The sequence below is a fragment of the Lepidochelys olivacea genome, assembly GCF_965140295.1.
Source record: "Lepidochelys olivacea isolate rLepOli2 genome assembly, chromosome: 11".
In the NCBI taxonomy this organism is placed as follows: domain Eukaryota; kingdom Metazoa; phylum Chordata; order Testudines; family Cheloniidae; genus Lepidochelys; species Lepidochelys olivacea.
This window is the reverse complement of record NC_140421.1, coordinates 59,668,905-59,692,745: the sequence shown is the minus strand read 5'-3', so window position 1 is coordinate 59,692,745 and position 23,841 is coordinate 59,668,905. Positions and strand designations below refer to the sequence as shown.

Genomic DNA, 23,841 nt, shown 5'->3' with positions numbered 1-23,841 from the left:
TGGGGATGTCTGTTGGGGGTAGGAGAACAGCATGGGAATCCTGACTGTTCACATATCCTCTCCAGGACTGGACCTTCTTCTCCCATGCTGGAAGTAACCTTGCAACCCCCAGCTCTGGATTACCCTTTTACTCCGCTCCAGAATTAGAAGCTCCACCCCATTTCTAGAGTACCTGGCCTGCACCCTGTAGGTCTGGGCCCACCTAGACTAACCCTCCAGACCTTGGCACCATCTTCCTCTATTGTCTCTCACATCACCAAGGTGCTCTGTAGTACTAAGCAGGATGAAACCTCAGCTCTCTTGCTGTGGGGCAATAAATTGAATGAAAAGGGTTTTTTTGGTTTGTTTTTTTTTACCTTTTATGAGGATTGCGCAGGAGCTGAGCCAGACAGCATAGATAAGAGGAGGAGGAGCTGGGTGACCTTTCTAGCACAGACACATCCACCTTGCATTGACTCCAAAAGATGTCTGCTACTGGGGGAATACTACAGTTCCAAGGTCTTCTGGTATTGGCAGTGATTTTCTGTTCATTCCCATCCACCTCCAGCAGACTGGTGGGTTCTTGCTGATCTGCTGGCACAATGTAGCTTTGAATAAAGAAGAGCTTTGGTTTCCCTAGGAGTTCAGGGCATGAGTCTCCAGTAAAAAAATTCTTCACCCGATCCAAGGGGTACCCAGGAAAGGTCTGGTCTGTGCAGAAGATGCTCTGAGGGCTCCCCCGGCTGACCAATATGCAAATAAAGCTGTCATAGTCTCTGTGCTTTTGCAGCCTTGCAACTTCATGGAACGTTTGGTTCATGGCTTCCACACTTAAATACCGATAACAGTGAACTTCAAAGCCTAGAGCTTTAAAGGTGTCCTCCAGTATATCTGGAAAAAGAAGAAGGAATTTGTTAAAGTGAATGTATTTCACTCAGTGAATATCAGCCATGTTGAAAGGCTCTTAATATCATGGTGTTTCACTACTGGAAAAACAAGCGGTTTGTTTCACTAAAGAAATTCAGCCAAAATCTAGAGTCTTTGCAGTGATATCAGTGTCACAATGGATTACACACATGATGATGTCTACATACTATCTTGAATATGAGGAAAGTGTCACAGTTTCAGGATAAGTGCACTTGTATTCCTTCACCAAGGGCACCTGCTTTAGGCTCCCAGCTCCTCAGCCATCACCTTTCTGGGCAGAGACCTGTCTCACTCTCTCTTGAGGCTGCACAGTTGTCAGCCTACAGCAAGCCAGATTGCCTAAAAGGTCAGCATCTGCACTTTGCTTTCTCTCCAGAGGCTATGACCAATGTATCACCCCCAGGTACAAATTACCACACAGTCCTTTCTAAGCAAGAAGATTTATTCTTAAGGTGAAAGCATTACAGAGAGAAAACATTAAAAACAATAAAAGAACCCGCACACATGCTGGGAAGGTTACCAGAGGTCACCTCAACTCCAATCTTGGGCTCTGGTAGGTGTCAGACCTTCAAAACCCACAGCTGGATTTTCCCCATGTTTATAAGTTCATAGCTGTCTCAGATTCAGAACCAGAACACAGGCTAGGCAATTCAGTCATTTCTTTATACAGGTAAGGCCTTTGATCTCCAGTCTCTGGGAGCAGGTAATCAGCAGACAATGACCCACTCATCAGGGTGTAACTTCAGAAGGCTGAGGTTTTGTATAACTGGAGGTGGGGAAGTTGCATTAACCTCCCTCTAGGTATTTCCCAGGAAATCCATTTCACATTTATTTTCCCAAAAGTCCATTCTTGTCTGGCACTTTTTTAATATAGTCCTCTGAACTACATTCCCAGGCCACACGTCCTATCTTCCCGCCCTAGAGAGGTCACACACCCACATAAACTTTGCATTTAATACAACTGACTCCAATGATACTTAAGCTTAATTCAACAAGGTTTCTCAAGGATACTGCAGGAAATTGCCATATCTGTCACCACAGGTATTTCATAAATGTGAGATGCATTAAACTGTGACTGCAGTGGGCTTTGGATCAGGCCCAGAGTCCCAAAAGAAGTGGCTTAGGGCTTTTAAAATCAGGCTGGACAGAATGATAGACAGCGTACTACGGAGAGCAAAATTGTACGGGCAGGGAGCTGAGCTGGACAGCATAACAGGGGTTTTCCCCGTCTCTAACTGTGAAAATTTACTCAAAGTGGCTATTATGACAGAACTAAAAAGAGGTGCTGAGGCAAGGTACAGAGCTCAGCTGCTGGAATGAGACACAGCATTAATTCATCCTTGCAATGCTAAAGGAAGAATGGACAGTGGAGTCAACTAAATCACACAAACCTGGTGAAGAAAGATTTCTAGAGAGAGACAACTGACAGACCGTTCTCATCAACAAAAGGCAGAACACCGCAAATGAAACCTCGTAATTATGCCAAAAGTTAACTGCAGACATGGGAGGACATCAGATTTTAACTCTGCTGTCTGTTTGAACAATACTGCAAGAGAGCATTTTAGGCTCTGAAGAACTATTTTTGGGTCATTGGCTAATGTTAGACAATCAGATCTTGGAGACTGAAACCACAAGTAACTTTTAATGTTTACTGAACCATTAACTACCACAAATCACTTAGAATTGTACCTCCCTGTTTTCTCTCTTAACCACATTCCCCAGATACATTTTCTAAAATATTTTCTATTATTTATGAGCGCTACAGGTGTGCGTAGCACTTTACAGACATAAAGTCGGATTGCTTTTTGCCCCCAGAAATTTAGAAGTCCCAAATTGGCAAAAGAAAAGGGGGTTGAGCTACTTGCGAACGTAACTTGTAGCCAACAATAGCTGTACATGCTATTATCCCCAGCAAACCACACAGAGTTGGCATGGAGACCAGAACTTACGACACCAAAAACATAAGCCTCTACCTCAGGGGTGGCCAGCCTGAGAAGGAGCCAGAATTTACTAACGTACATTGCCAAGGAGCCACAGTAATACGCCAGCAGCCCCCCCCCCCACCCGCCCCGCTCCCAGCGCCTCCCACCCACCAGCAGCGCTGTGGATCAGCCTCCCACTCCCTCCCTACACCTCCCAATCAGCTGTTTTGTGGTGTGCAGGAGGTTGGGGGGGAGGGGGAAGAGTGAGGGCACGGCAGGCTCAGGGGAGGGGGCAGGGCCTGTGGCAGGGCCAGGGGTGGAGCAGTGAGCCCCCCCCGGCACACTGGAAAGTTGGCGCCTGTAGCTCCGGCCCTGGAGTCAGCGTCTATAGCGGGAGCCGCGTATTAACTCTGAAGAGCCACAGGCTGGCCACCCCGCTCTACCTAGTGAGCTAAAGGAATAGCTCTGCAAGCTCACTCACTAGGAGGAGCGGAGAAACAGAGACAGTAATATTCTTTTCACTTTCTGAAATGGATTGATCATGTGAAATAATGCAAAAGACTTTCCCAGGGTTGTGTGGGGTTCTTTTTGTTGCTGGTTTTTCATTTGTTTTTTAAGTAGGGAAAGAATAATGTTTCAAATTTAAGATATTTTCATTTTAAAAACTAGTGGGGAAAAATGGAAGTGATTTTTGCAGCCAGTTAAATCTATTGTTCAGAAAAGCTGACAGGCATCAACAGTTAGTTGTGTGTTCTGCCAGGATGCTTCATTCAAAGATGGGGAAAGCAACATCCCTATCTGAGCGATTAACAAGAGGCTGCAGTCTCTCAGGGCCATGTGGGGGGAACACCACCTCTTCAGGAGGTTGAATGTTGAAGAGGGTGCACAGTTCAGGTAAAATCAGGTTTAGCCCCATGAGATTTTTTTATTCAAGAGACTGAATCGTTTTAATACTGTTTAAGCCCTAAAAATACCTTGTTTCTTAGTTAACAACAATCAGATATATTTATTCCAATGTAGGGCATGTACAAACAGGCAATCTGAGTGTCTTTTACATAGTTTATTCCTAGCAGAGAGAGTGTGAGTGTGTGTGTATCCGTCCACAAAAAACACACGCTTATCTGTAGCAACCTACACATACACATTATTTAATTAATTACAGCTGACATTCTAATTGCATGCTATTCTGTCTTTGCAAAATATGCTGTGAGCTTTGGATGGAGCTATTTCACATTAGAGGTTGAACAAGGGGAAAAGTAAAAGCCAGGGGTGCAGAAATCTAAGGGGGCAATATCCGATGCTCCATATAACTCCAGTGGCAGAAACCCCGCCCCCCAAGACACGGCAAACACTTTATTTTAACGACATCCTTTATCACTAAAAAATCCAGGCAGAGAAGGTGGAATTGTTTTGCCAGAGAAATGCTGCAAATATAGATCCCAGCTTCCATCTTGATTTGAGAAAGGAAGCCAAGATCCCCTAGAATCTAGCCATTGGTGGCTGGGCTTGAATTTTATTCAATCTATGATAAAGTGGTGTTGCTTGTGTTTTGTGTCATTTGCAGCTGCTCCAACTTTGGTGCAGTCTCTTCAGAATAACTCCTGGGCAGTTGCACTCCATCCGCTGCTGATGGCAGATGCAGCTCTGTCCCCCAGCAGTTCTTCCCACCCTTTTTCTCCTCTGCCTGAAAACATCTGACTTCTGCAATCAGGCATCTCACCACACGGTCTCTAGAATAATCAGACCCTTCTTAAACTATATGTAGGCATTGTCATATGCCCTGCCGCTGTCAAACCTCCTTGTAATCCTATTAACATAATACGGGTGGGTGCATAAAGTACAAGTCTATTTAACAGCCCATTTCCAGAAGGTGATGATAGAAAATTTATCCTCTACCTTTAACTATTCCTGAGAGACCTAAAAAAGCTGTGCAAGCAGCTGTATTACTGCAGGATTTTGCACAGGCAAAGAACAAGTACTTGTGCATGCAGACAGCCGTTTTGTGCATACAGGCATAGTCTGCCGGTGCATATTAAATGCCAATTTCTGAAGATTTAACCCGTTTTTGCCCCCTCTGGCTATGGAGGACCCTGCTCTACCAAGTTAACATTCTCTGATTGGAGCATGCTCCTGTAAGGACAGTTTTGCTCCTTTGTCAGGGCTGAGTTGTCCATACGGAGCAGGTGTGGCAGAGCTAGTTTAGGGCTCTTCGATTTGTTGTTATTAGACCCGATGCCCGGTGCCCATTTCCTTAGTATGGGGTGTTTGCTGAGTAACAGCCATTTAGAAGTGTGTGTGTGTGTGTGTGTTGCACAAGGTCTGATGTCTTATGTGGCAGAGGAGATCTAAATTTATGCACGAGGGACCCTGAATTTTTATAGCATTTTCCCCCTCTACTCTCTGCCCTCCCAACAAGTTCTCTCTCTCCCTCCAGTTCTCTGCCCTTCTCCCCACATCCACTTTTGCTGTAAGAAGGTAGGTCCTGCCATTCAACAAACCACCCTATTCAGCAAAGCGCTTCAGCACACACTTAAAGCTAAGCCCATGCCTAAATTCCACTGAAGTAAGTGGGATTACAGTAAGTACTTTGCTAAATTGGGCCACAAAGAGCAGGACTGCATGCAGGGCCAAAAACAGCCTCAATTCCTCCACACCTTAAGAGCCCACTCCTCTGCCTCCACCTCCATCTGCCGCCAATTTAAGTGCATCTGGTTTTTCCTCACTGACCTCCTTATCATGGGAATAGGGGATCTCTTTAGCCCTCCACCCCTCCCATCTTCTGTATCCCAACCCAAGCCTGCTGCCACACACAGCTCCCCACTCCTGAGGCTTGCAGGAGGGAGCTTCCAGCACAGCAAAGTGGTAATTCTGTAGCGTGACCTTTAGTTCATTCACTATGAACACAAACACACAACTCTCACCTGCAGAGTATCCGTCCCTTATACTCCTTATTCTGAGATTAAATTCAGTTCTGTTTATGCAGCCTTCACATTTTCCACATGCCACAGGTTTTAGTATTGCCAAGCTAACAGTGCAGTGGGAGCTGTTGGGAGGGGAATGAGAGCCAGAGATTTTGGCAGCAAGAGTCAGTGGGGCTGTTGGTTGTGGGGAGGGTTCCCTCACCTTTCATTCCCCATTTTGGGGGGAGGAGATGGAGGGTTGAATAATTTTGTCTCCACCAGAGCAACCAGCTGCCCAGATATTTAACCGGAGCAGGGACGTACACGATCTCGCTTCAGGCCCTGCCCTAACTCTGTTTCCCTTTCTTGCCCAGTTACCCAGACTCACACATGGGTGTTTGCCCAATAGCCCTCCACTCTGGGGAGTCTGGCTATGAACCAAGCTAATGCAATACAGACCTTCTCCCCTCCCTTCCTAGTGGCTGATACCCTTACTGCAGGGTTCTCAGTCCTATCCCTGCTGAAGTTTTCCTCCTAGCGGGATTCCCTCCCATGTGGCCTTCCTCACTGGCTCCTGCTCACTGCAGGCTGTTCTCCCTGGCTTTCTCCCTAAGAGCTCCTCAGCCTAGGCTTCCTCACGGGCCCTTTCCTGACTGGTCCCTCCACCTGGGAAAGTGGGCTAAGCCTGGCAGAGGTGCAGCTGAGCCCCAAGCCCTTTAGAAGGCAAGGTCATCCCGGTTCACTGCCACGAACTTGAACACCAGAGATATACATTAGCCTTTTTCCTGCTAAAAGGATGAGCAGTGAAATAGTTAATGTTCACATTTAAATTCACATAATTAGGCGTCAGCATGAATATCCCATTGAATGAGTAGCTCACGCTTCTCTCAAAACTATTGTTTCAGGCTGTCTTCAAACTCAGACGGCCACCAGCTCATGTTATGTACCACAGAGATGATTATGTGGCCACTTGCACAGCTGCATAATCATTTACACAGGCCCCTCCTTCTAGTCTTTTCTTTAATTTTATCACAGGTGGTTCAAGCGTCAGGAATGTAGGCAAGGCCTTCTCCCTTCATGGCTCTGAACAAATCCCTTTTTTCCTATTCAACTTCTGCCTCCCTTTAGAAGAGTGGAAAGGCACAGCAATCTCGAAGGATGCCACACAAGCTGTAGCTGCGGGAACTCGTATACAGTAAAATTCAGAGAACCTTCCCTTCACTCTCCCTTTTGCACCAGGGTAAGGCCTTGGGTCCCTTCTAGCATGGGTGCTAGCACAATTTGGATAGTGGGGGTGCGGAGAGCCACTGAACTGAACTGTAAACCCCGTATATGATGGAACCCACATCAAGCCAGGGTGCGCAGCAGGACCCCCAGCACTCCCAGCAGGTAGCGAAGCCGGGGTGAGCAGCCGCTCCCCCTCTGGGCACCAGTGGCGCCTTTTCAATTTATAGGTGCCTTTTTAAAATTTTTACTCACCCGGCGGTGCTCCAGGTCTTCAGCGGCAGGGGCCTTCACGCGCTCCGGCTCGGCGGGGGCCTTCACTCACTCTGGGTCCTCGGCGGCATTTCGGTGGCGGGGTCCTTCAGGGCCGCCGAGGACCCAGAGCGCCGCCCGATGTGTACAAGCGGGTGGCACCCTTTTTTATGTCCGCTGCCCCTGTTCGCTCCACCTGGCTACGCCATTGCTCCTAGTTCCACCGCCTATGACTTCTAGTTCCAAGAATCCCCATATGGTGGCTATCAGAATTTCTTGTTTTACATCTGTCAGCCTAAGATGCCACTTGCCTGCCAGATTCAGATCCTGCTGCGTCTCCATGTTTGCAGTTACTATTCTCCAAATATTGTGTGAAGAAAAGTGTAAGCATTATAGAAAGATGGTCTGTCCGCTTAGACCATTAATAATAAGGAACAGCAGAGAGCTGCTCACAAACCCCCTCCTTCCGCCTGCCCTTAGCCTTGAATTGGTGCTGATTGCAAGCATTCTCTGTTTTCTGTTTTTAGCCACTCGTGTATTCCACTGGCATGATTCAAGCCCTAGAGAGATTTTTGCTTACGCAAGAGTCTGTCACATGGACCTTTTCAAAAGACTGTCTGAAAAATGCAAACTTTAACCTGGGTATTTATGGAATTCAACTTTACATGTAAATGCTTCCAAAAATGTCAAGAGGAAATTAAAGAAACCAGTTCCTTCCCCTCTAAAGCTGTGATATCAGCTTCTGCTAAGCTGAGATATGACAGAAACCCAGGTGTGTTATGAATAAAAGGTTCTGTGCCTTCAGCTACTCAAGACACGTGCTGTCCAATGTAAGCACACTGTTTGAAGTGCACTATTGCTTTTATTTTTAAAAGCAGTAAGAAACTTCCATTCTATGCCTGCCCCTGATGTGAGATCTTGAGCAAGTCACTCCCTCCCAGAGACTCCACCCTTTTTCTTCCTCTTGGTCTGTTCTTGGTCTATTTACAGCTTAAGATCTTTGGGGCAGAGACTCTCTTGCTATGTGTATTTACAGCACGGAGGGCAATGTGCTGCTAATCTCAGCTGGGCCCTTTAGCCACTACTGTAAAACCAAACCACCACCAAATAATAGTACCAAATAACAACATTTTAGACCAGATGACCAATGAGATCTGACCTTTGTTTTGCAACACACACTTGCACACTCGGAATGTAGTCTGGCCAATCATAATCCTTACATTACAATATTGTACATGCTGCAGAGTAGAGCTGCAAAGAATTTTATGTTCTTGAGACCCACCTGTGTCATTGCCAATGCAATCTATAATCAGGCATATCCCCAAAGGCCGACTCTGCATTCTGTACTGATCATCGTACACCTAGAAAAGCAAAAGAGCAAATATCTATTTCATTGCTGCGCTCTCTCTCCTCCAGTGCACAGACCTTCTCCTTTTGAACCCCCTTCCCACACAGAGCTGCCCCCTCCCTCTCTCACCCTGTGGGCTGTGCACAAAGTGGCTGGCAGAAATGTATGTGGAGGTGCTGCAGATGTCCCTCTAACTGACATACTTCACTTCTGTGATGGGAAAGGTTCCGGAGGCATTGATGCATGGTTTTTATTTGGCACTGCTATTACCTTGGTTTGGCCCCTCACTCCATGCAATCTCACTATCTTTAATGGAGTTGCATCATAAGCCATAAACAAATGCGGAGTGTGACCCAGACTTTCTAGGAAAGTTGGGGCAAGTTTGATTGCAAAGCTGTTTACTGCAGACAGATCTTTAACTTAAGAAGAATCTTCTTAATCATATGGCCATTCACAGCAATGACCCTGATGGAGAGACTGTCAATTCTCTCTGTACACAATGGGACTTGGACAACTTTTTATTGCCACACTAACAGGAAGTGGAACAACTGTGTGTTCTATACACCTGCAGCGGCATGGTTAATTACAATAACATGTATTTCCTTACCGAGCAGTCATCTTGTGGAAAAACTACAGTTCAGTTCACTCAATCCCTCCCCTTTAACAAGTTTACCACCACTTTGCTACAGATATTCTATTCCTGGTGGAATTCTGTGCCAAAAAAAATTTAAAATTTTGCAACAAAAAATTTAAAATTATGCATATTTTATTTGTCAAAATAACACAATATCATCACACCAGTTTCAATTATTTTTGATCATTTATTTCAAAATACCTGTCAGCAAGTATGTCTGTAACAATACAGACAACAAAAAAGATTCAGGAAATGTTTTTTTTGACAAACAGATTCCTTACTAGGCATATTAATAATGAACTCTCAGTAATAATTCACTTAAACTACAATACAGAACCATATTTCCCGCACCCCTCAGAAGCGGTGCAAAGGCTTGGGAGAGTCAGGGGTAACGGAGGAGCTGAGGGAGAGGGAAGTAGATTGCTGGGAAGGAGCCTGGGTGTGAACTTGGAGGGTTGTTGGGTCTGGATGGGAAAAGTATGGAATGGTTTTTTTTTTTTGTGGTGGGTTTTTTTGGTGTGTGTGGGGGGGGATTGTTAGGAAGCTTCCCCCACGCAGACCCTGGCTAACCCCAGCCTCTCCCATTCAGTCAGGCATACCTGCCCTTGTCCCCATGTGTCTCTGTATCCCTCCCCCAATCCCCAAGCGTCTCTGTGCCCTCAGCCAGCCACTCCCTTGTCCCTGTGTAGCTCTGCACCCCCTTGCCTGCTCCCATGTCTCTGTGCCCTCAGCCAGCCACTCCCCTGTCCCTATATAGCTCTCTACCCCTCCCCCCGTGGCCCTGTGCCTCCACTCCCATTCAGCCCCTTCCCCAGTCTGTCCTCCCCCTTAGCCCTTATAAGCCCCTTCCCTAGCACCCCACAGCCCTTGACTCCTGACCTGGCCTGACAAGCCCTGCAAGCACTTCCCTTCACTGGCAGGGAGCTGCAGCTTAGGGCTATCGCCAAAGTGCCCTCTGGTGGGCAACAGGCAGAACTGCAGCAACATTCTGGCAGAAGCTTTTTTCTCCACAATTAGAAATCTGCAGGGCTCATTAAATTTGCAGGCGCGCAGTAGTGCAGAATTCCCCCATGAATAGTATTCCCTTGCTAACAATAAAGCATACAGTAATCCCCTGCCAAAAATGCACAAGTAGTATGCAATTATGCATTTTTCCAGGCATGGAAATGGAGGATGTCTCTTCAAAAATCAGTCACGAAAGTGTATATATACCTTTTTTTTCACCTGAGATGAGGTGGCTCCCGATTCCTGTACTGATGTGTGAACTGGTTCTGCTGTGGTTACAGAACACAATATAATGATTCTCAGCATTTACGTGATATTTTAGTATGCAGATATTAGTGAGGTTTCTTTCAAAATAAAATTAAATAAAAAAGTAACCCAACATCTCTCTCCTTCAGCCCTGTTAATTCCTATCCGAGCAAATACATACTACATGTTTAAAAAAAACAAAAAAATTCAAGTGAACCTAGCCCATGTTACTAGTGACTGAAAATCATTGTGCGCTGGCAGAACAGTGGCCTATGAATGTTCGCAAAGCATCACATGTGAAAGTAGTTGGAGGTCTCAGCCTAGTTCCTGATGGACTACGGTGCCCATGATAAAACCTACATCTTATTGCCACTAATTGGCACCCCTTTTGGCAGGCTCTGCAGAGATGCCAAGGATTAAAGGCACATGGAAACACAGCTACCCTTGCACATTCCTAATCAGGGGTCCCATTAGAGTGGCAGCTCGTGGCTCTCTCAGTGTAGGGATGCCTGCACTGCTGTTGCTCATATTGTTCCAGTGCGGTGGATAACAAGAGGATATCAGTCTCCAGGGCTTCAATTCAGCACCTTTCACAAGCAATAAATTAGCCAAGATAGTAACACGTTGCAGACTTAAGAGTTCACTTTGCTTTTCTGGGCCAGCTCAGATAGATATAGAAAACCCAGAAGTGGGGAAATAAGTTAGCCCTAGTTATGTCTTGTTTTACAATGGTTAACCCTGTTTTAAAAAGGCTAATTACCTAGATCTCTCATCTTTAATTGGCTGAGCTGGTTTGGGTTTGTTTTTTTCTAACTTGGCTTTCTTATAAGAAATATGTTTTGGATCAGTTCTCGTTTCTGTCGTTGCACTCCATGGGAATTTAGAAGTATTGTACTATTTTACAAACACTACAAATTACAGGGAAATAAATGAAAAGAGACAGAAACAAATACAGTGGTTTCCTCATTTATCCCAAGTCAAAATATACACAGAAAAATTGCCTGAAAATCCAATCTAATCTACTTTGTTCTGCTTCTTCAATACAAAGGTAAGATTGCCCCCACACCCACGTCTGTAGTTCTCTCCCTCTCTCTTTCCACATAAATAGACCTCTTAATTAAATGATCTGTGTATTTTCATCAAAACTTTACCCAAGAAAAACAGCACATAGGCACACTGATTACATGAATTTTTAACATATGCAACCATATTGTTTTATGGGCAGCATAGTCCATTAAATTAACAGCAAAAAGTAAACTGGATCTCATTCCTTTCCTTTCCCCATGTAGTTTGCAACTTTTTCACTAGGAATGTTTCCTGTGGTCTTTCTGACCTCTCTAGATTCCCACATAGTACTTGTACTGAATCCCATCCTTGGTCTAACTATGTGACACATCTAATCAAGAGTTAAAACACCAGTTATGTGGGTAATGCTCAGGTCTACAGGCTTTATATAGTACCACATCCTATTTTAATGTGATATCTCCCACATTGGTATATAGATGGTATCTGAAGGAGACTAATTCTATTATCTTAAACAGTAAAGCGTCATTTTTACTTCCTTAGATTCTACTCCAGTAAGTTAGATAGTTTGTCACCCAAATGCTTTAAAGAATGTTTAAAATGAAGGACACTGGAAAATTTAATAAAATGAGTAAATATTAAAAAATAGTGCTCATATGGAGTGCTTACAAGCTTCAACTGAAATCAATTGGAGTGGCAGGTAATCAGCACCACTGAAAGCTAGTCCCTTAATACAAAGAAGTACACAGTTGGTCTTTTTATTAATGAAAGAACAGGTAGGGTGTTCTTACTCTGAATGGCATGTTGTCCATTTAATGATCTTTCTTTGTTCACATTCTGGATCTAAAAGTTAAAAAGAAGGCATATTTTCTCTGTTTTACCAGAAATGTACAATCACACCTTGTTAAATATCACACAAGATTTTTCAAAAAGAGAAGGTTATAAATAAAGAGTTAACAGCTCTATCCACTATACAGGAGTAGCAACATTTACCGCATCAGGCACAAACTTTGGTCAAAGGTTCAGTCAAAACAAAGCCAACTCCACAGAGAGGTGGAAAACTGTGAGCCAATGAGGCGTTTTGCATGCAACAGGCAGTTAAACTGAATTGAATGGGATGCTGTATCTATACTGTAGCAACTCTGAAAACTAGTTTTGTGTATTTCCCAAACTGGTAACAGAAAGGGACATTATTGTTGAAGTTGTGTTGGAGGGTGTACTATGCACTTCAGTGTGTATTATATTTATGATACACTTCATACATTTATATCTACAGAATATATAAGATTGAAGAATTCTTTCTGAGGAAAGGGCTATATTAAGAAAGCTGGAATTATCATGACATCAGTGTCAGACAACATATTCAAGACCCAGCTGCAAATCTAGGATAAATTACATACGACAAGAATAAACTCCTAATAATCTCAAACGGACTTGTCATATATTCAGTCAAGATCATTGATCAAAACATAGACTTTATGGGAAATCTAAGGAAAGTTACCTTTCCCAAAAACATAAACCAAAACCTTCAGCTTCGAACAGTCAGTGGGAAAAGTATTTTTCCATAGGTTTTCCATGACGTACCACAGCCACACATAAGGATAAAGAGCTTGATCTTGTCCTAGTAACTCAGGAAAAAAACACCCCCTCGTAGCTTCAATGGAAGTTCTGTCTGAGTTACAAGTGCTAGATCAGGACCAAAAAAGCAGCAGGTAAAAGGGACTAGACAAATAGATTGAGCCATGCATTATATTCCAGTTACTAGCAGTACCAAGTGCCCTGAATTAGTTTTCTCTATCCCCCAACTTCTTGGAAGGTCAATTTCTTCTTGCTCCTGACAGCTTTTACAGACAAACCACGAATCTGGCCGATCTGTTGCATACTTACCCCTGAACTGTAGGGAGGGTCAATGAGAGTCAGGTTAGGGAGAGATGCCTGAAGTGCATTTATATACATTGGCTGAGAACCACTGTTGGACAGAGCTGAAAATTGAACAGAAATATACAGAGATGAAATTAGCTGTGGTTATTAAAGCAGAGCCTTCTCCCCAAGATGAGTATGTGTTTCAACAGTGCCCAGCACAATGGGGTCCTGGTCCTTGACTGGGGGCTTCTAGGCACTAATGCAATACAGATTAATAATCATTAATAATGAGTCAGTCAATTTTTCAGTCACAGCTGGATCACCATCCTAAGGGCGTAGTACTGTACCTACATATTGCAAAGCTCTTCAAAATGGTAGCATGTATTCCAGTGTGCAGCAGGTGAAGGGAAAAGTTATATTCCCCACTCTGAATGTCCTTGGTATTGTGATATATCTAAGCATTTTTTTACACTGTAGTTCCTCGAAAATGTAATCCAGTGTCTTCATCACCAAGCGTGTCCAATTCTTAGGAGGACTGAATGATCCCTATTCAGTACTGAGGTGAAAAACATGTGTCTTACCTTCACATTTGTACCGCTGGATCTTCTTTTTCAGGTCTATCCTATGAATGTTCTGCAAACAGTCTTCTATCAAATCCAACTGATTCGGAGCCACCAGATTTAGTTTCTCTAGATCACTGACAACAGCCAGGAAACTCTAGGACAGCAGCAGAAAGCATTACAAACTTGAAGGCCAGCAATTTGTTCCCTACCAGAAACTCTGGGAAGAGCAAGTCTAGCTTCAGTAGCCCAACAAAACGATACAGGGCATAATGCAGGCTCTCCTTTAACTCTTCAGAGACTACGAATGCAAGTCCTCCTAAGCATTCACACAGCTGCCAGTCTGGAATGTGCAAGGATTCTTGGTGTCATGCCAATTTATTATCTGAAAGCTAGAGTGTGATGCTGTTGCAAAGACACATCATAGTGTTTGAGGAAACAGTTTTCATTTTCTCCCCACTGCTCAGTCAGCCAGGCAGAACCTTGCCTCACATGCCACAGAGTATGAAAGCCTTGGGAAATCTGTATTTTTTTCCCCCACCCACTCTTTTCTCTGCAAGAAAAACCTCAGTGACAAAAAAACAAATTTCTTAAACTTGTGCTCTGTGAGGACAGATTAATTATCTCCCAATTACTGCATCCCTCTGACTCAGAACACCCAGAGAGACACAACCAGGATTCAAATGGAAGAAGAGCTGCTTTGGTAAAATAAACCAGTTTGTTTAACATGTGAACTAGGGGACAAACACGAAGGGGCATTATCCCCATAATCATGGTTACATTCATATTTTTCTCCATTTGGGAGGGAGAGGGATTGGATCCCACATACTTTCAAATGCCAGAACTTTTAAGGGGAGAGGCTTTATTTCTGAGTTTCTTCCAGCAACTAGTCCCACTAAGTGTAACACTCTTCATATTTCCCTCTCCTCATCTCTCTAGATCTTAGTTCCTGTTCCATCCTATTTGATTTTAATGCAGCATCGTCCCGCCCATAATTCCTTATTTCTGCTTCTCTTTTCCATTGTTTCTATGCATCTCTTTTCTCTCCCTTCGGGTTTCACATGTTATTTTGGTAACTTGCCTTTTCCTTTAGTTTCTCATTCACCTACCCCTTCCATTTTGGAGCAAAAAAGATAATTCAATATGGAAACAAAAAGTAGCCATTACCTTCTCTTTTGCCATTTTCATACGTGGCACATAATCCTTGAGCAGGAAAATGAGAGAACCCACTTCTTTTTTATCCAGCTCTTCGTTAATCTCTACCATCAGCACCCTGCAAGAGAGATCAGCCATTTCCAAAGGATTAGCTTTCAGTAATATCCCAGTCCTGCTCAAATGGCCCAAGTCACAGAAACAGGCTTTATCCAGCTCCCCAGTCTGATTAAATAATCCATTCCTTGCAATCAACACATATACCTCTCTAAGTCTCCAAGACACACTCAGTAGGGAGAAGGGTCCAGTGGTTAAGAGAGCAGACTGGAAATCAAGGGAAGTGGGTTTATATTCCTGGCTCTGACTTTGACTTGATGTGTGAGCACGTTAACCTACAACCCACCAAGTGTTACGATTACATGACTTCTGACTGCTTCAGGGGACTAAAGGAAAGCAGGAGAGGGATCAGGAAGACATGTTCTCCCAATGGGTGTCACTATTTCCTATTGACTCAATTCCCACAGTCCTTCCTAGTCTTTTGAACAATTGCTGTAAAAGTCGCTGTATAGATAAACTCTGATAGCACCCTGTGATGGGGTAGGAACGGACTGGGCGCACCTGGCCCTGCCCAGTCTGGACTGTACCAGCTGGAGCCAGGGCTTTAAAAAGTGAAGAAGCGCAGTACAGAGGGAGGCAGCAGAAGGGAGCACAGGGCTGCTCTGAAGGGAAAATGCTACTCCCCAGGAACTCATTGCCTGGGATCTGGCAACACAGATCTGGGCAAACCCACGGAGGGGAGGCAGACAACTGGGATTGCAGGCCAGAGATTTAGGGAAGTTACTCCAGGAAGCAAAAGGGGACTGGGGTAGGAAGTGGTCCAGGGAAGAGCAACGGTTTAGCACCCCAAAATGTCAAGTGTATCTGCCTAGCAGTAGACCCTGGACTGAAGCCCACTGGAAAGGGCATTACCCCACCAGGAGTCTTCACCTTGGTGAGACACCTGCAGGAAAGGCCTTGAGTGTTCAAATGCCCAGCCCCAAGCAGGTCTCTGTGCTAAAGGGAAGGACTGGAAACCATTGTGCCAGGGGTACTGAAGGAACGGACTGTGCTTTCAACACGGAGGTGCCTGCCAAAACCCTGCCAAACCATTAGGCAGCACTGTTGGTGCCTGTACACCTAGGATTGCCAACTTTCTAACAGCAGAAAACTGAACACCCTTCCCTCGCCCCACCCCTCCCCCCACACTCACTCCATCCCCACTCCCTCCATTGCTCGCCCTCCCCTCCCCTCCCCCCGCTCATTTTCAGCGGGCTGGGGCAGGGGTTGGGGTGAGAGAGGAGGTGCAGGCTCCAGGGTGGGACCAGAAATGAGGGCTCCGGAGTGTGGGAAGGGGCTCCAGGCTGGGACGGGGTTGGGGTAAAGGAGGGTGTGAGGGCTTCGGCTGGAGGTGTGGGCTTTGGTGTGGGGCTGGAAATGAGCAGAAAGGGCTCCTGGGCTGGGGCCGAGGGGTTTGGAGTGTGGCAGGGAGCATGGGGTGCGGGCTCTGGGAGGGAGTTTGGGTGAGGAAGGGGGCTGGGGCAGGGGGTTGGACTCTGTAAGGGAGTTTGGGTGCAGGAGGGGGTTCAGGGCTGCAAGCTCCGGGCGGCGCTTACCTGAGGTGGCTCCCGGGAAGCCGGCTCCTATGCACAGGAGTAGCCAGGGGACTCTGTGCGCTGCCCTCGCCCACAGGCACCGCCCCCGCACCTCGGTTCCTGGCCAACGAGAGCTGCGGAGCTGGCGCTCGGGATGGGGGCAGCACGCCGAGTTCCTTGGCTCCCCCGTGTCTAGGAGCTGGAGAGATATGCTGCTGCTTCCGGGAGCCGCGCGGAACTGGGTAGGGAGCCTGCCTTAGCCCCGCTGTGCCACCAACCGGACTTTTAGTGCCTGGACAGTACCGCCTGGGCGTTCCGATCAAAAACTGGACACCTGGCAACCCTATATACCTTCTACACACCCTCTCTCCCATCCTAAGAACTGAACATCAGAATTATGTGGTCTGGAGCAGGTGTAATTCTGCGGGTAAGTCAATGATCGAAAGGTAAGAAGAGACTCCACAGTATTGCACTGGTCCAGCATAAAATCATTGACTCTCTGAACATCTCCAGTGTCACAATGAAGAAGCTACTGTCTCATACTTGCACGAAGGACAAGCTCACTGCATACCTTGCAGGAAAAATAGTACAGCATGTGAAGAACTACTCAAAGAATTTTGTCATTGCATGGTGTAATGAAGCTGCTGCCTTGTACTGTTCAGTGGCATTTCTTCATGGTTCCCTTGAGGAGGTTGAAACTAAAATTATCTTGTATGCCATCAATGCCAGAGGGAGGTGCTACTAAACCCTGGCTATTTACGCAAGACACAGATGGTCTAGTGCTCTCCGAGAGACGCTACCCAAGACTTCTGCAAGATTCTGTTTCCTGTGCCTGCTCCTGGGAGAACTGAATCGCTGTATATCCCTCAGAGATGTGTGCCTATCACTTGGGCCATTAAAAGCTGCTGCCCTGCCAGGTTTCTACGACCATTCAGGATGTGACATTACTGGAAGGTTGGCTGGAAAGTCCAAATTATCTTACTGGAAGGCATTTATTCCGCCTGAATAAATACTCATTCAGCCAGAATACTCATTCTGAAGTTGCTCAGAACAGCTGAGGCTATGGCTACACTTGCAGCTGTAGAGTGCTTTGGGTTAAACCAGCCTTTAGAGAGCGCCCTAGGGAAAGCTCCGCAGTCTGTCCACACGGACAGCTGAAAGCGCACTGGCGTGGCCACATTTGCAGCACTTGCAGCGGCATTGGGAGCGGTGCAACATGGGCAGCTATCCCAGCGTTCAAGTGGCTGCAACATGTTTTTCAAATGAGGGTGGTGGGGTGGAGCGTGCTGTGTATGTGTGGGGGGACAGAGAGAGGGTTTCTGGGGTGCTGACAATGGGTCAGCACTGCTGTCTTGTAAGGTCAGACCCCCAGACCCCCCGCCTCTCACTCACTCAAAGCAAACAGTAAATGTTTGTCTAAGCAGATAAGCAGCTGCTGTCTGAAACCGCACTTCCACGTCCACATTCCTGCAGCGATTTCACAACAAAGGGAAGAGTGACCACTTGGCTTAAGGGGATTATGGGACATTTCTGGTGGTCAATCAGAGCGCAGTAACTTAACTCCTCATTCACACTGACGCTGGGGCGTCTCAGCCAATACGCAACAGATGTTATCCCTCTCGCCAAGGTAGAGTACCAGGAGCGCTCTATGTGCCTTGCCAGTGTGGACAGGGAGTAAGGTAGAGCGCTCTGAGTGGCTTTATTGCGTATAAAGTGCAAGTGTAGCCAAGCCCTGAGACAATGCTGTTGAGGTCATAAGCCCCTTGGTGGAGTTCATATGCCGAGTTTATCATTTCAAGACCAACATTACGACACTTGCAGAGCTATGCTGGCAGATATTTTTCCAAGAAACAGACAAATGGAGACAAAATTGCCACCAACAAGATATGTATTGACACCTGGTATCAAGGGGGGGAAATCATCAAGCAATGGAATGGCTCTGGAATGACCAAGTGATCCAAAACTACCCTCCTCTATTGGGCACGGATGGGACTTAGAGGATGGACAGATAACATCAATTATATGTGAAATACCATATGTTCCTGAATCAATCCTTCAGCTAATCAAATGCTCATGTCCAAAGACCAGATGTTCATCACCCTGCAAAAATGTGACAAGCAGTCTGCCTTATACAGAGATGAACCAGTGTGGGACAGACAAGGATCAGTGTGACACCCTGTCTAGCAATGGTGCCTTAGGCCAGTGGTTCTCAACCAGAGGTACATGTACCCCTGGGGTACTCAGAGGTCTTCCAGCGGGTACATCAACTTATCTAGTTATTTGTCAAGTTTCACAACATGCTACATAAAAAACCCTAGTGAAGTCAGTACAAACTAAAATTTCATATAGACAATGACTTGTTTATACTGCTCTATATACTACACTGAAATGTGAGTACAATATTTATATTCCAACTGATTTATTTGATAAATAAGGTAAAAATGAGAAAGTAAACAATTTTTCAGTAATAGTGTGCTGTGATACTTTTGTATTTTTGTAAGCAAGTAGTTTTTAACTGAGGTGAAACTTGGGGGTACACGAGATAAATCTGACTCTTGAAAGGCGTATAGTAGTCTGGAAAGGTTGAGACCCACTGCCTTAGACAGAGGCAACATTGACGATGACTTGGATGAATAAATGTTTTCAGTCCTTCATGTCAAGGCTAACTTCCCAAGGATTACCAAAGAGCAATATCTGTTTTATTTAAGTAATGCATCCTTGTGATAAAGTATCATTAAAAAAAGTGTTGCTTTTTAAACGGTTTCTTGAATATCTATCTACATAATTGTTCTAGGGATGTCATATTTAGTACCATTGTGTTAGTGAGAGAAAGGGCTTTCAAATGATGCCCAACTCAACCCAATTCCAGTGACACGGTCTCATCAAAATTTCCACCAATGGGAGGAGATGAAAGCTGGGTCGAGCAACAAGTCACCTCTGCCACGCCGCAAAGGTTGACACTGCTGAAATTATGATTCTGTACACGTTTTACAAATCAGATGACACCACCATTACCTATCACTAACTTGCCCATGGAATGAGATTTTGCTCCCAGACTAAGTACATGTTGCTCAATGGCACTCATGGGTTCCTGAACGACTTTAAGAGTCTGATTCCTCAGTATGGCTGGGGTGTGAAGCATCGTGGAAATGCTAGCCTCTGCCTCTTTAGGAAGATGGGGAGTGCAGTGAGAATTGCACTCTGGCACCCTTCAACGTACTGTAATTGATGCAGGTTGAGCTTTACTTAATGCAGCATCTCAGTTGCTGCAAGGGATATAGTAAGAATTAAACCAGGAAAAAGTATCCCAAAATGAAAATGTGGGCAAAAGACTGGGCACCTCCATTCAGAACAACTATGTGATAGTCACTGCTGGGGGTAATGAGGTTCCTCTTAGCACGTACCATAGCCAAAATGGGGGTACATGGTATGTAAGGAGAACTCCCCTTTAGCAAAAGCACTGTTTTAATAAACAAACCAGCTGGGTTTTCAGCATTTCCTCTTCAACAATGAGCCGACCACACCCACAAAAGCTAAAGTCACACCGGGTGAGTAGCAGGACAAACTTCCTGACAGAGGCAAGTGTTTGTCTGTGGAAGAGTCTCCCAGGAAAGTGGAGGAAGGCCCTTCACTAAGAACATTTAAAACTAGACAGACAGGACAAAGCACTGGGAGATATGCTGCTGGAGACAATCCTGCACTGTAGGTTTACGTGGCCTGGTTTTGAATGAAAGGACAATGATGAATGGGGGTCACTAAATATGACGATGCTGTAGAGGGTCTTGTCTATCTATTCATCCCCACTGCTCTTCCTTCTAGCTATATAAATCATATAGGTACCTAGTGTTTAATGTATATAGTTCCCCTCTGTTAAATATGAAGCCACACACTTTTAACACCACTACTTCTAAGAAACTGGTAGGCTGGATGTAGGGATCAAACTTTGGAGAGCGTCTTTATTATACCGGTTTCAGAGTAGCAGCCGTGTTAGTCTGTATTCGCAAAAAGAAAAGGTGTACTTGTGGCACCTTAGAGACTAATCAATTTATTTGAGCATAAGCTTTCGTGAGCTACAGCTCACTTCATCGGATGCCGATGAAGTGAGCTGTAGCTCACGAAAGCTTATGCTCAAATAAATTGATTAGTCTCTAAGGTGCCACAAGTACTCCTTTTCCTTTTTATTATACCGCTATGTGATCCTCTTTTCTGCTATTCTTTTACCCATAATTTATATTAAACCAATAACAACAAAAAGTTACTCTTGAAAAGTGAAACAGACAAATTACCTGTAATCAGAGACCATTCTAGGATACCTGGCCAAATCAGTCTCCACTGCTGTTCTCTCTGTCCTCAGGGCCCTCCTCAGCAAGTCAAACCTCCTCACTCTGTATAACAGCTCAGACAAGCCCAATGGCAGCTTTCCCTTCTCATTCAGCACCCCCAGGAGATCCCTGATGTCTGTATTAGATAAATCAGGAACCAGATCCCGGCACAGGAAAAACATCATCTCCTTTTCATCTTCGTCCAATTCCTGCTCGATCTGGTGAATGAGGGCAGCTGGCACTTGGCACTTTGTCATCACAAGCTGCTGTCCCTTTAAGTTTATCTGCCCTCTTTTTGTGTTTTAAGCAGGAAGCCAACATGTCATGAAGTCCATTTGCAACAGAACATGTGGTTCGTTGTTGATCTTAATCAGATGTTTTTAAATAGAGAAATTCTGTTGAAAAAAAAAAAATTACAGGCCCTGCTTGAATTGATGATTTACTGAGCAACCTTTCAAGTAATCCAAGTTCCTGCTGCACTTCAATCTTTGAGGCATTCAAGTTCCGGTCAAAATGCTGATCCTACTTACAAAGGTCCAGTATTCGTGAAGGGGTTCCCCAAGCTGTTCATTATGAATAAAAAAAAAAGTACATGATAGATCAGTATCAGCAGAGAATGGAAGATCCATTTAAGTAAAGCACTATTAATTACGCAAATCTGTAAATTCCAAAGGAAGTGAAACAAAAAACAACAGCCCACAAATGAGAACAGTGAGTGTTCAAGTTGTTTTAGAACATGAAAAGTTCAGAGCCATAAAATTAAAAAATCTAAATCCAATCATTCTCACAAAAGAAACAAAGAAAAAAAGTCTCAGTACACTTTCCTGCAAAAGTTTAACAGCCAAGAGGTGTAGCAAAGTCTCTTGTTACTAAGACAGTACTTAGTACTGGTTACTAAGAGGTACTTTTAAAAAGTGTACTACAGAACATTATCTAGTATTCACAGCACATATTAGCTAGCATAACATGGACTAGTGTAAATACATTAAACATAAAGCACGCTTGTCAAAATAGAGGCGCAAAGTATATTTTATGATGTATTATCCTTGCTTATCAGCATAAACACCAGGCTCACTTACTGGTCAGTTCATGAAATCCAATAATCCATGGTGGGTTCTCTTAGTTGCTGATTCCAGTTAGGGAGGGTCCACTGTAAATGAGTTTTTAAAAAGGTTTTTCTTTTACTTAAAAAGAAGTCCAACACAAACTTATAATAAATCTTTGAAGGTGCAGATGGGCCTTGTGCTGCATTTTTAATAGCATGCATTTACTTTTCTTTAACCTGTTAATGCCTCACCATTTTCAAAGATGTCTTGAATATTCAGAGTGTAAGAATAGTATTTGGTTAAGGAACTGGGCTGAGTTTCTGGAGACCAGGGTTTCTCCTTCCTGTTCCTGCCACACAGCTCTTGGCCAAGTGTCTTCGTCATCCACTGTCTCAGTTCCCCATCTATTAAATGGGGTAATAGGCCTTTCCTACCCCACAAGAATAGGGTGAGAGTAAATGCATCAGTGTTTGTGAGGTACTCCTTTACCATGTACGTAGCTAGGTAGATAGCTATTTTCCAATGTACTTTTCTCTGAAGTGAAAGTCAGTTGGACTTAAGTGACTTAGGCACCTAACGGCTTTTGAGAATTCTACCTATCGTGTTTAAAGCTGCTGCTGTGCTTTTCAGTCCTTTGCCACAGACTTTGGAAGTCATGGCTCCAGAAATGGTGAACAGATAATATATACTGCTTCCAGCCAGTTCAAAGTAGATCAGAGAAACCCAGCTGGAAGCAATTTTCTTCCCTTGCAGACCCTTGTTAAAAACAATACATCTCTTTCATGTAAACACCTGTGCCTCACATCTCATACATGAATAAAAATAAAGGCTCATTAAACCCACAAGCCAAACCACTACAAAGAACTAATCAAGTTCCCAGTGCAAGGTCTCATTCAGCTATATGTTCCACCGTACACAATGACCCATATTTTCTGTAGAGCCAAAGACTGTGTCTCCATTTGACTTTTTATAACCTCAGACTTCCAATGTCCCGAGCAGGGGTGGTAGCAACAACAGGAACAGCTGCTGGTGTGGCACCAACCCTAAGGAGCACAGGTCTAGACAACATAAGGATTACAATGGCATTGGTTGCAGGCACCTTGTCTGCACGATAGAGCCAACCTGTGGAAGCAGCAATAGGAAATTGGAGGAGGAAAAACTAGCAGAGACAAGGCCAAACACCTGTTGGGAGATCCAGTTACAACAAAGCTAAAACACAACTCCATTTTGCAGTGTAGATGAGATCTAAATTATTTATAATCAAGTTTCCAATCCCCAACAAAGCCTGAGGTTTCAGCACTGAACTGCAACAGAAATCAATGAGCGCGCTAAGTGCTCAGACTCTCTAAAACAGTGTTTCCCGAACAGTGGGTCCTTATCTACCGGTGGGTCACAGGAAGGGTCTAGGTCAGGGGTGGGCAAACTATGGCCCGCAGGCTGCATCCGGCCCACCAGACATTTTAATCTGGCCCTCAAGCTCTTGCTGGGGAGCGGGGTCTGGGGCTTGCCCCACCCTGGCACTTTGGCGCTTCAGCCGGGAAGCAGGGTTTGGAGCTGCTCCACACAGCTCCCGGAAGCAGCAGCTCTGGCGCTCCAGCCGGGGAGCAGAATCGAGGGCCGCTTCACATGGCTCCTGGAAGCAGCGGCATGTCTACCCTCTGGCTCCTACGCGTAGGGGAAGCCGGGAGGCTCCGCTCTGCATGCTGCCCCCACCCCAGTAGCTGCCTCCGCAACACCCACTGGCTGGGAACTGCAGCCAATGGGAGCTGCAGGGGTGGCGCCTGCAGACAGGACAGCGTGCAAAGCC

General features: G+C 45.0%; 1 protein-coding gene across 4 annotated transcripts in view; it reads right to left on the bottom strand.

The window, feature by feature from the left end:
* Nucleotides 1-23,841, bottom strand: part of CFLAR (CASP8 and FADD like apoptosis regulator) — a 36,308-nt gene that overhangs the window by 3,458 nt on the left and 9,009 nt on the right. For 2 of the 4 annotated variants that reach the window (XM_084642606.1, XM_084642605.1), the window contains 9 exons: nt 22,068-22,138; nt 20,953-21,551; nt 15,051-15,156; nt 13,905-14,040; nt 13,348-13,442; nt 12,252-12,303; nt 10,399-10,460; nt 8,487-8,565; nt 357-870 (listed from right to left, as the gene is read on the bottom strand). In XM_084642606.1, the coding sequence (XP_084498732.1) occupies nt 357-870; nt 8,487-8,565; nt 10,399-10,460; nt 12,252-12,303; nt 13,348-13,442; nt 13,905-14,040; nt 15,051-15,156; nt 20,953-21,245 (1,337 nt within the window). In that variant the 5' untranslated portion in view covers nt 21,246-21,551; nt 22,068-22,138. The remainder of the gene's footprint in view (nt 1-356; nt 871-8,486; nt 8,566-10,398; nt 10,461-12,251; nt 12,304-13,347; nt 13,443-13,904; nt 14,041-15,050; nt 15,157-20,952; nt 21,552-22,067; nt 22,139-23,841) is intronic. The other 2 variants (XM_084642607.1, XM_084642604.1) reach the window with 1 other exon arrangement.